At 35.1% G+C, this 15,679-nt stretch overlaps 1 protein-coding gene across 4 annotated transcripts in view; it reads left to right on the top strand.

The window, feature by feature from the left end:
* LOC107730592 (sodium-driven chloride bicarbonate exchanger-like) overlaps nt 1-15,679 on the top strand; it is a 63,089-nt gene that overhangs the window by 46,384 nt on the left and 1,026 nt on the right. For 3 of the 4 annotated variants that reach the window (XM_016541451.1, XM_016541452.1, XM_016541453.1), the window contains 14 exons: nt 1,234-1,328; nt 4,409-4,583; nt 4,710-4,843; nt 5,317-5,562; nt 5,702-5,807; nt 6,596-6,757; nt 6,920-7,033; nt 7,668-7,829; nt 7,908-8,159; nt 9,414-9,482; nt 10,333-10,506; nt 10,730-10,852; nt 12,489-12,553; nt 12,928-13,020. In XM_016541451.1, the coding sequence (XP_016396937.1) occupies nt 1,234-1,328; nt 4,409-4,583; nt 4,710-4,843; nt 5,317-5,562; nt 5,702-5,807; nt 6,596-6,757; nt 6,920-7,033; nt 7,668-7,829; nt 7,908-8,159; nt 9,414-9,482; nt 10,333-10,506; nt 10,730-10,852; nt 12,489-12,553; nt 12,928-13,020 (1,970 nt within the window). Of the gene's footprint in view, nt 1-1,233; nt 1,329-4,408; nt 4,584-4,709; nt 4,844-5,316; nt 5,563-5,701; nt 5,808-6,595; nt 6,758-6,919; nt 7,034-7,667; nt 7,830-7,907; nt 8,160-9,413; nt 9,483-10,332; nt 10,507-10,729; nt 10,853-12,488; nt 12,554-12,927; nt 13,021-14,493; nt 14,531-15,679 lie in introns of all 4 variants that reach the window. The other variant, XM_016541454.1, reaches the window with a different exon arrangement.

Below are 15,679 nucleotides of genomic sequence, written 5' to 3' on the forward strand. Positions count from 1 at the left end.
CGCTGTAAACAAAGCAGAGTTGCGCTTTATATGGAGAAGAAAATGCCATTGCCATCGAAACTTTTCTCAAGACAGTTCCCTTCAGTGAAACATTAATATAACCCCATAAATGTAATGCATTTTTGTACTTATTTTACTGTTATTTTCGGGATCTACTGGGACAGTGATAAAGATCTACCAGTCGATCGCGATCGACGGGTTGGCGACCACTGATCTAAATGATTTATTTGACATGCCACTTGAGTTTTGAAATGCTTTAATGGGATAATTGACCCCAAAATTAAAATTCTGCCATTATTTACTTGCTGTCATGCTGTTCCAAACCAGAATTACTTGTTTCTACCATGGAATACAAAAAGAAGGCATTTTTGGGGAGCTTGTCTCTTTAAAAAAAAAAAAAGCATTAAAAATCTTAAGCAAGAATGAATTAAATTGATCACAAGTGACAGTAGAAACATTTATGTAACAAAATATTTGTAAATGCTGTACTTTTGACCTTTCTATTGATCAAAGATTCCTGAAAAAATAAAAAGTATCAAGGTTTCCACAAAAATATGAAGCAGCGCAACTGTTTTCAACATAGATAATACCGTATTGTCCCGAATATAAGACAATGTTTTTTTCTTGGAAATACATCTGAAAAAAGGCGGTCGTCTTATATTCAGGGTCTAGACTTTGACATTTGAAAATATATTAACATTATAAACGGTTATTTTCAATTGTATTACAATTTTACCGTATTTTGATCAACTGAATGCAGCCTTAAATGAGCATTCAAAAACATTTAAAAAATCTTATCAGCCAAAAACTTTTGAATGAAAGTGTAGGTTTAGAACCACATGCTGGTGAGTAAATGATGACAACACAAACTACACTCTAAAAAATCCTGGGTTGTTTCAACCCAACTTTGGGTCAAATATGGACTAACCCAAATTAAAAAATTTAACCCAACAGTTGGGTTAGTCCATATTTGACCCAAAGTTGGGTTGAAACAACCCAGCATTTTTTAGAGTGTACGCAGTGTAATTATGGCTATATGGGTTAGTTAAATATATGCAATTAAGACAAGACCAATCATAATGCAGTATGCAAATGTTATGATGACATCATAGCTGTCAACAAAACAAATGAATTGCAGTAGTTTAACATGCACAGTCACAGATTTAGAAGCAACACTAACCAGACGTTTGAGGAATATGACTGCAATCACAGTCTCTGTGTCTGATATTCCAGGAGAAGAGAAAGATCCCTGCAGTGCCTAATGGAGAGCTGGCAGAGACGGAGGAACATGGTGGACATGGAGGCCCTGAGCTGCAGCGCACCGGGAGGTCAGTCTGGAGTGTGTGTGTGTGTGTGTGTGTGTGTAGACACATCAGAATCACATGTCAGTTTGTGTGAAAGCCTTTGAAAATAAAAATCTCCTTTTAGAGGAAATGGGGTGTGTCTCCTGCTTTTTAGATGTTTTTTTCCTTGTCCTCTAGAGCAGCGGTTCTCAATTCCAGTCCTCGCGACCCCTCGCTCTGCACATTATGTATATTTCTCTTATCACTTCAGACGTTTGTTCTATTCGACCGTAAGTGCCCTGCGAAGTGGAATTCACAGGATATTCCGCCATGATTCCATTTAGAAGGGAATGTATATGTTCCATTTAAAGGGCATTAAAGTGCGCGAGACATGAATTTAAATTGTATTTATTTACAGAGGTATTTCACACTTCTCTAGTAAGTTTGGTCTCAGGTCATGCGTGGAGCTCTCTTCTAACGAGCTGATGATCTGAATCAGGCGTGTTAAATAAGAGAGACATGCAAAATATGCAGAGCTTATTTCAGAAGAGATTTGAATGTAATCTTAACAACTGTGCCTAGATACCAAAGTCTGCAATCGAATATCTGAGATCAGGATGAACTCTTTTATCATTTATCGTTAAATTTTTCCAAATTATCTGAGCTGTTATTCACATTTTCTTGGTCTATACACTTATTTCTTTAAATTAATTTTAGGAGAAACATCTAAAACAAAGTTGATACATTTTTGTATTATCAGGGTTATTATTATAGTTAATTAAAACTAAAACCTTAATAAAACATTTTTGTTACTTGAAATAAAATAAACTTTAACTGAAATAAAATATAAAATAATATTTTTCATTTAACTTGATGTGAAACACACAAAAACGAATCAAAATTACAAAAATACAACAAAAGTACTAAAACTTTGAAATGAAAATGAAACAGAAAATATAAAAATAAAAACTAATTCAAAACATTAATAAAACTATAATAATTTCTCAATGATAACAAAATAACACTGTGTATTACATTTTTTTTTAAATGTGAAGTTTAATTATGGAAATTAAGTATAACTGATTAAATATAAATAGCATAAATTTTGGAACAGAAATCTGAATATTGGATAAAGCCAGTTTCAAAATTCATGTTTGATTTTGTTGACATATTACAGTAGGTTTTTACAGAGGGGATTTTGGATTTCTCTTTTTATCACTCCACAAATCAGAAAATATTCTCAATAGCCAGACGGAAATATATTATCACCATTTTCTTGGGAATAATGTGTTGTATAAAATCAGGCAAATGATATCTGAACAAACCTCTCTGTAAAAACCTTCAGAATATAGATAGGAATAAAACTGTGAAGTTTTAGTGTGGTGTATGTAGGTGCTGCTGAATTAGAGAAAAAAAACTCATTTGGATATGTATTGTAATTGAAATGGACAGACACACGTAGATAAAGTACAATAAAATAAACACTTAAACATGTATTTTGGACGTTTTCTGTTCATTTGTATGAAACAGTGTTATGAAAAGCCAAATAATCCAAAATCTCAAAAGTGACCATTGCAAAAAAAAAAAAAAAAAAAAAGTTTTTGCCTGTATGTCTCGCCTTAAACACAACGGCTTAATTCCATAAACTATAAAAAAAGACAACCTCTGAGAAATAAAATGTTCCTCTTTGAAGACAAATGTCTGTAAAAGGTCACGCAGCTCGCCGTTGTGTTCATTATGACAGTTAAAGGGCACACACTGTAATAATGTAGATCTTTTAGGACGACGGTTTCATTCTGTACTACAATGTAACCGAGAGCCGTGCCACTGAAGACCAGGTTTTCGACTCTCCAGTGAACTGGACAGATGCCATGTTTGACATTTGGTCACACTCTTCCTGTTGAGTGACAGTTTTCACAACTTTGAGTGACTTTCTCTCTTCTCACAACAATAATCCCCTTCTGTTCTCAGATGGCTCTTTTCTCCCAAATGGTTATCTGATCAGCCCTAATTAATATTTCTTTCTGGTTAAAGAATTATGCCTTATATAGTATGTATGCACTGTGCACAAAATGTAGTTTTTCTGTATGCATGGAATATCTGGATGATATTTGCCAAATTGTGCTACAGAAAATATGGTTTACCAAAATGCAGTGCTCTCAATTTGACCTTGCATTTCCAGTGCAACAAATGCATTGGATGTAATATCTGCTTTGATTTGAACATCTCTTTTTTTACAAATTTTTATCAGACTGACAAATCTTGATTAAACTAAATTTGATTAAAATGAATTAAATACTGGATTTTAAATGTAAAATAGCAGAAAGCTGGACACCACTCACTGAATTGGTTGAATATTTTTACGATTTTATTCTTATATTTATGTGCTACACTGATTTCAGTTTTCTATATTATTCTGAATCATCCATAATTTTTGCCACACCAGTCAAAGGTGGGTGAATTGTGAAAATGTACTGTTTAAAGTATTTATTCCAGACTATTAAATTGTATTTAGCATTTACAAAATTAAAATATATATTTTTGTTCCCATGACAGTGCAACTGTTTTTTCATATGCAAGACGCACCAGACTTTCTGTCTTGCCGTGAAACAACACTGGTCAGAAAACCGTGAATTCATGTGAGGAATATTTCACATATGTGTCGGCACATGAAGAAAAAACCATCTAGCCATCCTATAGATAAACTTCTTTTTCTGTTTGTTGTTAGATGTGCGACCTGAGAGAAATTCGTTGCACTCCAAAAATAAAATAATAAATCAATCAGTAATAATAGTTTGAAAATGAAGCCTATTTTTAGGTGCATTAAAATCGTTTTGCATTGTGACATTATTTTCATGAGAATTGCACACATTTTGAGGGTTTTGTTTCCAAATTCCTATTGTTCTCATTACTGCAATACAGTACTGTACATTATTTTTTTTTGCATTATAGTAATGACAGTTTGGAAGAAAAATGTATAATTGTCATGTAAATAATTGTCTGGTGAGTGTTTATTTTGCATGTAATTCTCTGTGGAATGTAACACTGTGAATTTAGTTTAAGCCAGTTTTCCACCTCTTTCCGCAGCTCAGACGGCAGTAATCTTGTCTGGTGTTTTTTGTCAGGCTTTTTGGTGGATTGGTTCTGGATGTGAAGAGGAAGGCTCCGCACTTCCTGTCGGATTTCACAGATGCGCTCAGCCTGCAGTGTTTGGCCTCTTTCCTGTTCCTGTACTGCGCCTGCATGTCCCCTGTTATCACCTTCGGAGGACTGCTGGGAGAAGCCACAGAGGGACGCATAGTAAGAACACCTGAATACATGCATGCACATCTAATTTGCCTAGTTGGCTAGTCATTAATATTTAAATCTATATTAATGTAGTCATGTAAACATGATGCTTTGTGACATTTTCTCCCCTTTTCCCAGAGTGCAATTGAATCGCTGTTTGGAGCCTCCATGACTGGAATTGCTTACTCGCTTTTTGCCGGACAGCCTCTCACTATTCTGGGAAGCACCGGACCCGTTCTGGTGTTTGAGAAAATATTATTCAAATTCTGCAAGTATGTCTAATATAAAGAACTCAGTGTTTTATATTTTGCTTAGTGCAAACACTTATTTAAATTGTATAAATGATCTATCATCTATCATCTATCTATCTGTCGTTCGTTCGTTCGTTCATTGTATTTTCTATCTATCTATCTATCTGTCGTTCGTTCATTGTATTTTCTATCTATCTATCTATCTATCTATCTGTCTGTCGTTCGTTCATTGTATTTTATATCTATCTATCTATCTATCTATCTGTTCATCCGTTCGTTCGTTGGATCATCTATATAATCTAGCAACCACCCAGAATGCCATAGCAGTGCTCTAGAACCCGTCCAGAACACCCTAGAAACTGCTTAGTAACCACTCAGGATACCTTAGTAAACTCTTACCAAGGCCTACATCCCTTCAGACTTGAAATCTCTCTTCAAACTGTCCAGTTGACTGTGTTAACATCAGTCGTGGCTCGCGGTGTGTTTGTTCGCAGGGAATATGGGCTGTCGTACCTGTCCCTCAGGGCATGTATCGGGCTGTGGACGGCGTTCCTCTGTCTGCTGCTGGTGGCCACTGATGCCAGCTCCCTCGTCTGTTACATCACACGCTTCACGGAGGAGGCCTTTGCCTCTCTCATCTGCATCATCTTCATCTACGAGGCCTTGGAGAAGCTCATTCATCTTGGGGAGACGTATCCCATTAATATGAACAACAATCTGGAGAAACTCACCATTTACAGGTGAACATAAAGACCCAGAGTAATATAGACTATGCTGATATAGATAATGATATAAATAATGCTGTATAAAAGATCAGTATGATTTAGTATTATAGATAAGAAACAAATGCATTTTACCCTCAATATTCTGCTCTTGTAGATGTTCCTGTATTGAGCCTGCAAACCCCAGCAATGCCACTCTTCAATATTGGGAGCAGAACAACATCTCAGCTCCGGAGATCTTCTGGGAGGCTCTGGAAGTTCAAGTCAGAATTGCATTTGTGATTTTTGAGAATCCCTGACCGGTTTACAAATAATTTTAATGTATCATATTTTATATGCAAATTTCAGAGGCTTGTAAATGATCAACATGATCAAAACTTTACTGAAAAACCTGTCGCACACAATCTACTACATGCCTTCTGCCAACTGATTGATAGATTCAACTTTTTTAGCAAGTAAAAGCCTTTTAGAATAATTTTACAAAATACTCAAATACTCATAATATTCATAACTTTGAACACTTGTGTGTGATTTCAGTGTGGTGATCTCTGATTTTGTGACTACATACAACAAAGTCGAAATTGTCAAATTACAAATATTTTGCAAATGAGACATTTTGAGAATAACCCTGATTGTTATTTTAGTCGTATAACCTGCATTGCATCAACTCCACATTTGCTTCACATTTAAACAAAGCGATTCCAAGCATGTTATGTTTGATGGCAATTTAAAATGTCTCATTTGAGTGGCATGATAGAGCGGGACTGTTAAGTGAGATTAAGGAAATTTGAGCTGGATTACATTTGTTAAATCACCATAAAATCTAAAAGATCATTGCTGCTGCTCGTCTTTTAATGGACAAGAGTGAAAATAACAGTATGTTAAGCAGATGTGTTTGAGATTTGGAAATTCAGTAATGTGTAGCATTTAAAGAGATCACCCCAAAATGAATCATTTATCATTTGCACCCTCATGTTATTGTGAGTGAGCTATTACTTTAAGAAAAAAAAAAAAACCTAGCCTAACCCGTTATTTCTCTTTCTCCTTTCAGGACTGCATTGAGAAGAAAGGAGAATTTGTGGGGTCGGCTTGCGGGCCTCACGGTCCGTACGTTCCTGACGTTCTCTTCTGGTCTATAGTTCTCTTCTTCTCTACTGTGGCCATGTCAGCGTTCCTCAAAGAATTCAAGACCAGCCGCTACTTCCCCACCAAGGTACCGCAGCCATTATCCGCCCACCGTCTGTCTGAGAGCCACCGCTGCCGCCGCACTTTGTTCTAAAATAACTCTGGCTCTGGCGCTCTCTAGTGTTACTGTGGAGTATTTGTTGCTGCTGTAAGGAGGGGGAATAACAATTGTAAATCCTGTTTCCTCCAGGTCAGAGCCATCATCAGTGACTTTGCAGTCTTCATCACTATTTTTACGATGGTTCTGGTGGATTACGTTTTAGGAGTGCCTTCCCCCAAACTGAAGGTCCCTAATGTGTTTAAGGTTTGTTTATGTCTTACAATTTCAATTATTATGATGTTGGCTTGAGAAAGATATGCATAGCAACCATCCAGAACACCCTAGCAACTGCTCTATCTATCTATCTATCTATCTATCTATCTATTGTCTTTTAAACTTCAAGCTTTTAAAACTATTTCAGTTTTACATTTTTCAAACTATTTTAAACCTTCAGATTAGGCTTTCTCAAGCCAACAGCAAACTTTTTCACACATTACCTTCTTGTTCACTAATATTTAATTGAATTACATTTATTTTTCATCTTAATCTATTTTAATGTAATTAACACAAATGAGACATTGTGGACTGTAAAAGTAGAATAAATTATGGAAATGAAACATTTGAGAAAATATACAACGTGTTATCATGTACAATGGAATAAATGAAGGAATATACAATATGAAATTATATAATTTGTGTTACAAATATGATGTGAAAAAAGAACTGTACAATGAAATATAGTGTTATGTACAATTAACTTCACAAAAAACAATGTTCAAAGTTTATTATGTTAGCCATATGTTAACTTTAACAAAACAGTATATATATATGTATGTTTTAAAAGACTGGATAAGAATAGTTTTTGCAAGTTTATTATAGTCTTGCAACATGTTTTCAGCCAACTCGTGATGATCGTGGGTGGTTCATTAACCCGCTGGGTCCGAACCCGTGGTGGACGTGTGTGATTACAGTCGTTCCCGCCCTCCTCTGCACCATCCTCATCTTTATGGACCAGCAGATCACAGCTGTGATCATCAACAGGAAGGAGCACAAGCTCAAGGTGCCGCTAGTTTCTTCAAACTGCCTTCAAGTCTGAATGAAATGAGTTAACCCTTCGTTTGACGTCTTGTTCCTACAGAAAGGCTGTGGCTATCATCTGGACCTGTTCATGGTGGGCGTGATGCTGGGCGTCTGCTCTCTGATGGGGCTGCCGTGGTTCGTGGCAGCGACGGTTCTGTCCATCACTCACGTCAACAGTCTGAAGCTGGAGTCCGAGTGTTCGGCGCCCGGAGAACAGCCCAAGTTCCTCGGGATCAGAGAGCAGCGGGTCACTGGCCTCATGATCTTCCTCCTCATGGGCTGCTCTGTATTTATGACCTCAGTGCTGAAGGTCTGGAGCTCAGTGATCAAGATATTCATAATTGCATTTAGATTTATGCATTTGGCTGATTCTTTTACATTTTATGCACACACCCTTGTGAAAAAGAAGCATGCTTAATTATAATAAATGTGTGCTTGTAGTTAATTCAAATCTTAAAAGTATATTTTAAAAAATAATATAACATTACTCAAATAAAAGGCCACTTAAGTGTACTAAAAGAGTTAAATTAATGACTATGTTTCTTAACACACTTAAGTGCACTTTTAAAAAGCACGGCACACTTTAATAATGTTAGATTAAAAGTTTCACTTTTAAATAATTGTTTTAATAATCTTCTGTTGTGCTTTAAAGAAGTACACTTATTTTGATTTGTTGACACATACTAAAGCTCATGTAAAGTACTTGATTATAAGTTTAACTGTAGTGTGTTATTTAGTATTAAATTTAAAGTTAGTATATTTTATATGTACTAAATTGCAGCTTCGTCATTACAAATGTGTAATTGTAAACATATTGAAGTACATGGCATAAAAGTTTTAATAAAGACATTACAGTATATTTTAGTCACATAAATATTTATCAGTTCATTCAGTCAGTACACTTTAAGCACATTAAAAAAAAGTAATCATGAAATGACATAAAATTTTATTTAAGTGCTACTTAAGTGGGTCAAAAAGCACTCTAAAGTTTAGCTAATTGCATTTCATATGAATTTGAACTATTACATATTTTTTATAATCTCTCATTTGAACTATTACATATTATTTTTACATACATTTTTCATGGATTGCAAATTAAAGCAATTGTCTGCAAAAAAAAAAAACATTTAGTTCTACCACTAAGATGTGCATTAAGTTCACACTTAAGTATATTCTCTTAAAGTGCATTATTATTATTATTATTTCCATAATAAGTATTAAAGTGTACTCCTTTTTCATAAGGGTAGTTCATTAATTTCCTGGGAATCTAAACCACAACATGGGTTTTGCTAGCGTTGTGCTCTGCTGTTTGAGTTATACTGTAGAAATATACGCTATTTTAGAAGTGTACGTTAAAATGGTTCATATCATAAGAAATCAGATTTTTCTTGATTATTTGAAAAGTAAGAGGTCATTATACAATATGATCATATAACACTAAATTATGACTGAATTTTGCACAAAAGTTTTTATAAATTTTAAATTCTTAAAATTTAAACATTTTTAAGAGGACCTCAGGGTGAAATATTAGGTAATGAAAATGTTTATTTTGTTTATTCCTTAGTTTATTCCAATGCCAGTGCTGTATGGAGTTTTCCTTTACATGGGTGCATCTTCACTGAGAGGAATACAGGTAAACACACTATAGACGAAGTCTGTTTACAGTATATAAGCATTTACAACTTTTCAAACTTGCCAAAATATTACTATTATTTTTTTTCTGTTATTCTGTTAAAAGCTCATGTTAGGTAATCTCTAATGCAGTGTCCACAATACTATTCAAAGCAGTGTTGTTTTAGTATCATTCAGATACTATTATAGTTTTTATTAATATTTTGAATTTTTGTTACTTTTATAGTTTCTTTTAAAATTTAAAGTTTTAATAATTTTGTTGTTTTTGCCATTTTTAGTAGGTTTTTTTAAATAAAAGTTTTGAATCGTTATTACTACTAGCTGAATTAAATTGAGTTTAGTTTATTTTTTATATTTTAGATAGATAGATACTTTACATAACTAGAAAAATTTATATTCAATATAAAAATGCCCCATGGAGTTATTTTTTGTTTTTCATTACTTTTTCAGGTTTAGAAATCACTTTTAAAATTAGGCTTCCTCATATATCCACTTTTTCCAAGATTGTGGGAATCCTGGTTCTTCAAAGACATAAAACAGATGAATTAAAATAAAAAATATATCATTTTTTTAGTTGTTTTAGATTATTTTAAAGCTGTTGTAGTCTCATTTTAAAGGGGTCATATGATGCGATTTAAATTTTTCCTTTCTCTTTGGAGTGTTACAAGCTCTTGGTGCATAAAGAAGATCTGTAAAGCTGCAAAGACTAAAGTCTCAAATCCAAAGAGATATTCTTTATAAAAGTTAAGAGTCAGCAAGTCATCTCGAGGCCCCTTTGGATGTTTGCTGAGGCCCCTGGTTGAGAACCACTGCTCTAATGTACACATTTCTCCTTTTTTCTATTATTTTAGTTTTTTGATCGTTTGAGATTGTTCGGGATGCCGGCTAAACACCAGCCAGACTTCATTTACCTGAGACACGTTCCACTCCGAAAGGTTCATCTGTTCACCATCATCCAGCTCAGCTGTCTGGTTCTCCTCTGGGTCATCAAAACCTCCAGAGCCGCCATAGTCTTTCCCATGATGGTGCATACTTCACTTTTTTTATATTATTGTTAATATTTACCACAGTATATGCAAGTGTAAACTAGTTTGATCCATCATAGATGGATAGTAATAGCATATAGTTGGTCAAACATGTCCAAGCGTGTCTGCTAGAGTAATTGCCTCGTTAAGCATCTCTTAACTGTTTCAACTCATGTTTTTTGAGTAATATGTGTTAATTGAATTAGTGATTTGCTGTCGGCAGGTGTTGGCGCTGGTCTTCATTAGGAAGCTGCTGGATTTTATCTTCACAAAGCGAGATCTCAGCTGGCTCGATGACCTCATGCCCGAGAGCAAGAAGAAGAAACTGGAGGACGCTGAGCGAGAGGTGAGCTTTACCATTTATTATCTAAATAGAACACTCACTGTGAATAAGCACTTGTAATGTGGCTGCAAGCAGCAATTTGCAAGGTCCAAGCAGAGCAGAAAGAACAAATGAAATGCACAGATGTGCCTGACATTAAAGATCAGAACAGGGATTTTAAAAGAATCCAGAAAATCCTGGACAAAAGATTGGGGTTGTTTTTGAAAGAAGTCTCTTCTGCTTTTTTTATTTGAATATATTTTAAAGTGTAATTTATTCCTCCAGTCTTCAGCGTCACATGATTCTTCAGAAATCATTCTAATATGCTGATTTGCTGCTCAAGAAACATTTCTGATTATTATCAATGTTGAAAACAGTTGTGCTGCTTCATATTTTTGTGGAAACGGTGATATTTTTTCAGGATTCTTTAATGAATAGAAAGTTCAAAAGAACTATTCATTCGAAATAGAAATGTTTTGAAACATTATAAATGTGTTTATGTCATTTTTGATCAATTTAATGCACCATTGCTGAATAAAAGTATCAATTTCTTTAAAAAAAAAAAAATCATAATTAGCCCAAACTTTTGAAGGATAATGTATATTAAGCCAAATCGTCAGCAACTTGTCGCCCTCTTTCAGATTTTAGTGGTATAACATTTACTCATACATTTACTTATATATTAAACATGAGCAGAATACATTTTTAATAGATTTATTTGTACAGAAATCATTGCATACATAAATCACTCTCTTTTTTCAATGGTGTTCAGATTTTAAAATGTTACTAAATAAAAATTGAGTAACTGCACACATTTGTCATCCATTCCTTCACATTTAGTTAGTTATATGTCCAAATAGAATGCATGCCCAGTTTTGTGCAAATCATTTGCGTAGTTCACGAGAAGAAGATTTTTGCATGTTTTAAACATTCCTCAAAAATCCAGGCAGAAGAATTGGAAGAACTATGAAAAGGAACAAAAAAATCTCACATCTGTCGTTTAACCGACCAGCAGCGCTGAGCGCTTACATTTAATATTTTGGTACTCTGGTTGCTAGGCAGCACTAATCCATCACATAATTGAGATTATTAAAGTTAGCCAGTGAAATAACCTCAATGCAAAATTTGGTGACTTCTTGCCACACAGCGAAAAAGTAGGGGACAAATAATGACCTGCTACAAATACTTCACTGTTTGGACCCCTAAAAACACGAGTAATTAGTAATTGGAAGACAATGTCTGTATAACTGAATGACTCAACATGACTGCTGCTCGAGTTTATTTATATAAGCTGAATAAAAGTAAAAGCATGGGTTTTCTTCTGCGAGTTTTTGAGGTCCTGCTTTAATGAGGAGATCTGATTTGTGCTCCAGTTTTGCAGTTTGTTTTTCCTGCATTCAGAGACTTTCTGACCCCCTGGCACATAATCTCATGTTTTACTCTTGCTAAAATTGCCATGATACGTTTCTTATAGAGAGACCCCGATTCACCCACCTCAGTATCTGAATGCATTCATTTCATGCCAAACAAATGGAACATGAATCGATCTGCCAAAATGTCCTTCAGCAAAGTTATTTAATCTCAAAGGGTCTCTGAAGTTCTCTTTGGCTGGACGGGAATAAAACTGTCTCTCGCTCTTTCTCCCTGTGTTTACTGCCAGGAGGAGCAAAGTATTTTGGCAGAGGAAGAAGGAATCGTACAAGTGCCATTGGAGGGACATTACAAGTATGGACCAGATTTTCCTAACTAATTCCCACAATAGCAAGCAATACTAGTTTTTGTTGTTTTAAAAATCAATAGGGCAATACTTAACATGGATTTTACCATGGCTTCTGTATTTGTTATAAACATACTTATACTGTACATATACAATAGAGAAAGAATTAAATAAGTAGAATGAAATACTTAAATACGTCAACAAGTAGAATTAAAGACAAATGATAAATATTGACATTTATTAAACATTGGAATAAGCAATTGTAAAGCGTTTGCCATTGCATTACATTTTTGAGTCAAAATCATGTGTTTTATGATTGTTTTCATGCACACACACTCTTATATTTCATTGATTTTATGATGTTTTTAATGGATATTTTCAGAGATGATCCTTCTACTGTCAACATTACTGATGAAATGTCCAAAGGCTCCTTTGGAAAAACTTGGAACTCCAAAACTGATCTGAACTCAAAAAGGTTCTGATTTATTTTCATATGAATATTTTTTTTTTGGTATGAGCACACCACTTCTGCATTAAGTGCCAGAAAATCTCTCTGCAACCAGCCACACAATTTAAAGAATCATTTATGTTTTTGTCACTTGGTTGTAAGCATTGTGGGATGAGTAAAGCTTGTGTTATACTTTCCGAGTCCGCTAGGGTCCGCTATGGTATGCGTGACGTAAAAATCGTCATCGGAGAGTGTGCGCGGAGGCTCTGCGCGGAGGCTCCGCGCGGACATCCGCGTGCCTCCCATTTTTTGTGACCGTACGGACAAGTACAAGTGCGCAGGCTGTGTGAGGAAGCCCGTTGCTACTCGAACCTGTACAATCCGTCAATAAAACAATATAAAGACAGCCAGATGTGCAATAACTCTGGGCAATTCTTTGTTCACATGTTTGTTTATGGTTCAAGCCGATCTACTACGCATGTATGGAACACGTCCGCGGAGCGGACCATCAGCATATGCTTTCGGAAGTATAAATACAATTAGTCCGCATCTGCGCTGTCCGTGTACGCATCCGGATTGCTCATGCGGAAAGTATAACACCGGCTTTACACACTGAAGTTTAAAAGCTGAAAATCATTTACTGTAGCTAATTTGGCTTTCCTGGTAAAAAATGACTGGCCTTTTAAAAATTGCTTTTAAATCTCTCATTAAACTACAGTATATTATCACCAAATCTGGGATTCAATCTTTTTATCAACTTGTTTTCTTTCATTTAACACAGGTTTTGTTTTTCATTTTGGAACTGATTGATCATAGGCCTGAAAAAAAAAATCACAAAAAAGTACAGGACAACTATTAATTAAATGTTGGGGATGTTGTTATACCCTGTTTTGTAGATGCGAGAATATTCACTAGCATTTTCAGAAAAAAGAAATGTATTTAATCCCAGTTTATTAAACAATGTCTTTACTGCTGACCTTCAATGATCCAATTCAACCATACTAATAAGCAAAAATGACTTTAGATAAACATAACATTTGTATCTGTAATGTTGAACTTTCTTCTCCTGCGTCCTATTCTTCATGCTATTCAGAATAGCAGCGCAGCTGAAAGGTTTTTTTTGAGCTGCGCCCTCTACTGTACAGACGTGAATTTACATTTCCTTCAGCCTGAGGCTTTCCATAAAAAGTAACTATTTAACGCAATTAGTTACTTTTTAGGGAGTAACACAAAATTGTAATGCATTACTTTTAAAAGTAACTTTCCCCAACACTGAATATTACTAATTGTAAGTGTCTTTTAAACCCTTTTACTTTACTTTAATATTAAGAATGATTGTGGACAAAACAGTATCTGTCAGGTAGTTATCAGTGCAATAGCTTTTGTCCTGCACCTTTAAATGGTCACTGTTTCGAAACAAACGTGCACACATTGTTAATTTTTTATTTTACCCTTTTATTCTGCATTATAACACATTTTGATTTCTTTTGTTTTTATTAGCCCCCTTTCCTAAGCTTGCAGATGCTGATCCCCAAAGGTAAGCGCACTGGACTGTTCTCATAGCAACATCCCACGTCACTTTAGGATCTCATCTTGTCTTTCTTCGCATGGCAACAAGTATTTTGACTAAACTGGCAGCGTTTGACAGATTTGATTGTAATCCATCTGGAACAGACATTTACCATTATGTGTCTCTCCAAGAATGTTTGAATTTACCCCAATTTTTCCATCCAGTTAAACAGTCGAAAACAATAAATCATACACATCTCTCTGTAAGTGTCAGCCAAAGATAGACAGCATGTGATCATCTTTTGTTGTTGTTTTTTTTACTACTAAGACAGGAAAAATGTCTAATCAACCGTGAGCTCGTAAAGTGTGAATGTGTGTCCAGTCTGATTGCTGCTAAACATGGATTATTATTGAGATCATTGTGTGTTCAGTGCAAACACAAGGAAATATTCTGCACATAAAGTCTTTTTGTCATGAATACTTAAAGGAATAGACCATCCAAAAATGAAAATTTGCTGAAAATATACTCACTCTCAGGTAGGGTTGGGTATCGATTTTTTTCGATACCGGTGCCAAATCGATACTTTTAAAACGGTTCCGGTGCCTGAACCGATACTTACTAAAAAATAAATAAATAAAAAATCTCCCCAAAAATGATGGATTGGCCATTAGAATAGAAATAGAATAGAGAGTGCAAATGTTAGAGGGTCAAGTTTTTTAATTAAAATAGGGGTGGGGTTAGGATTAGGCAATCAGGTAGTGAATTGAACGAGGGGGGTAATAATTTGGCAGGGGGTCAAAATTGGGTACAACACCGGACGCATTTTTGTAGGTCCAAAAAGAGGACATGTCCGGGGAAAAGAGGACGTATGGTCACCCTAATTTATTTCAATACAAGCATTTCAGTCAAATGTAATTTATGCAATATTTCAAACCTTTAACCCACTTGGGAAAATCAACCCATGGCAACAGTTTAAAAGTTGCCCAATTATGTGGAAAAAACGCGGACTTGGCAACCCTGCATCAAACAAGAGCTGCAGGAGTCAGCTTTGACTGATCACAGGTCAAGAATAAGGAGAGATGACGGAAAAGACCATGCTGGAGTATTTGCTGCTCAACAGATCCTGAGCTCATTGAGAAATATCTGATCTTGTAAGATGTGCTCCCTTTACACAGA

The sequence above is a fragment of the Sinocyclocheilus rhinocerous genome, unplaced genomic scaffold (genome assembly GCF_001515625.1).
Source record: "Sinocyclocheilus rhinocerous isolate Xijiao unplaced genomic scaffold, SAMN03320098_v1.1 scaffold818, whole genome shotgun sequence".
Lineage (NCBI taxonomy): Eukaryota > Metazoa > Chordata > Actinopteri > Cypriniformes > Cyprinidae > Sinocyclocheilus > Sinocyclocheilus rhinocerous.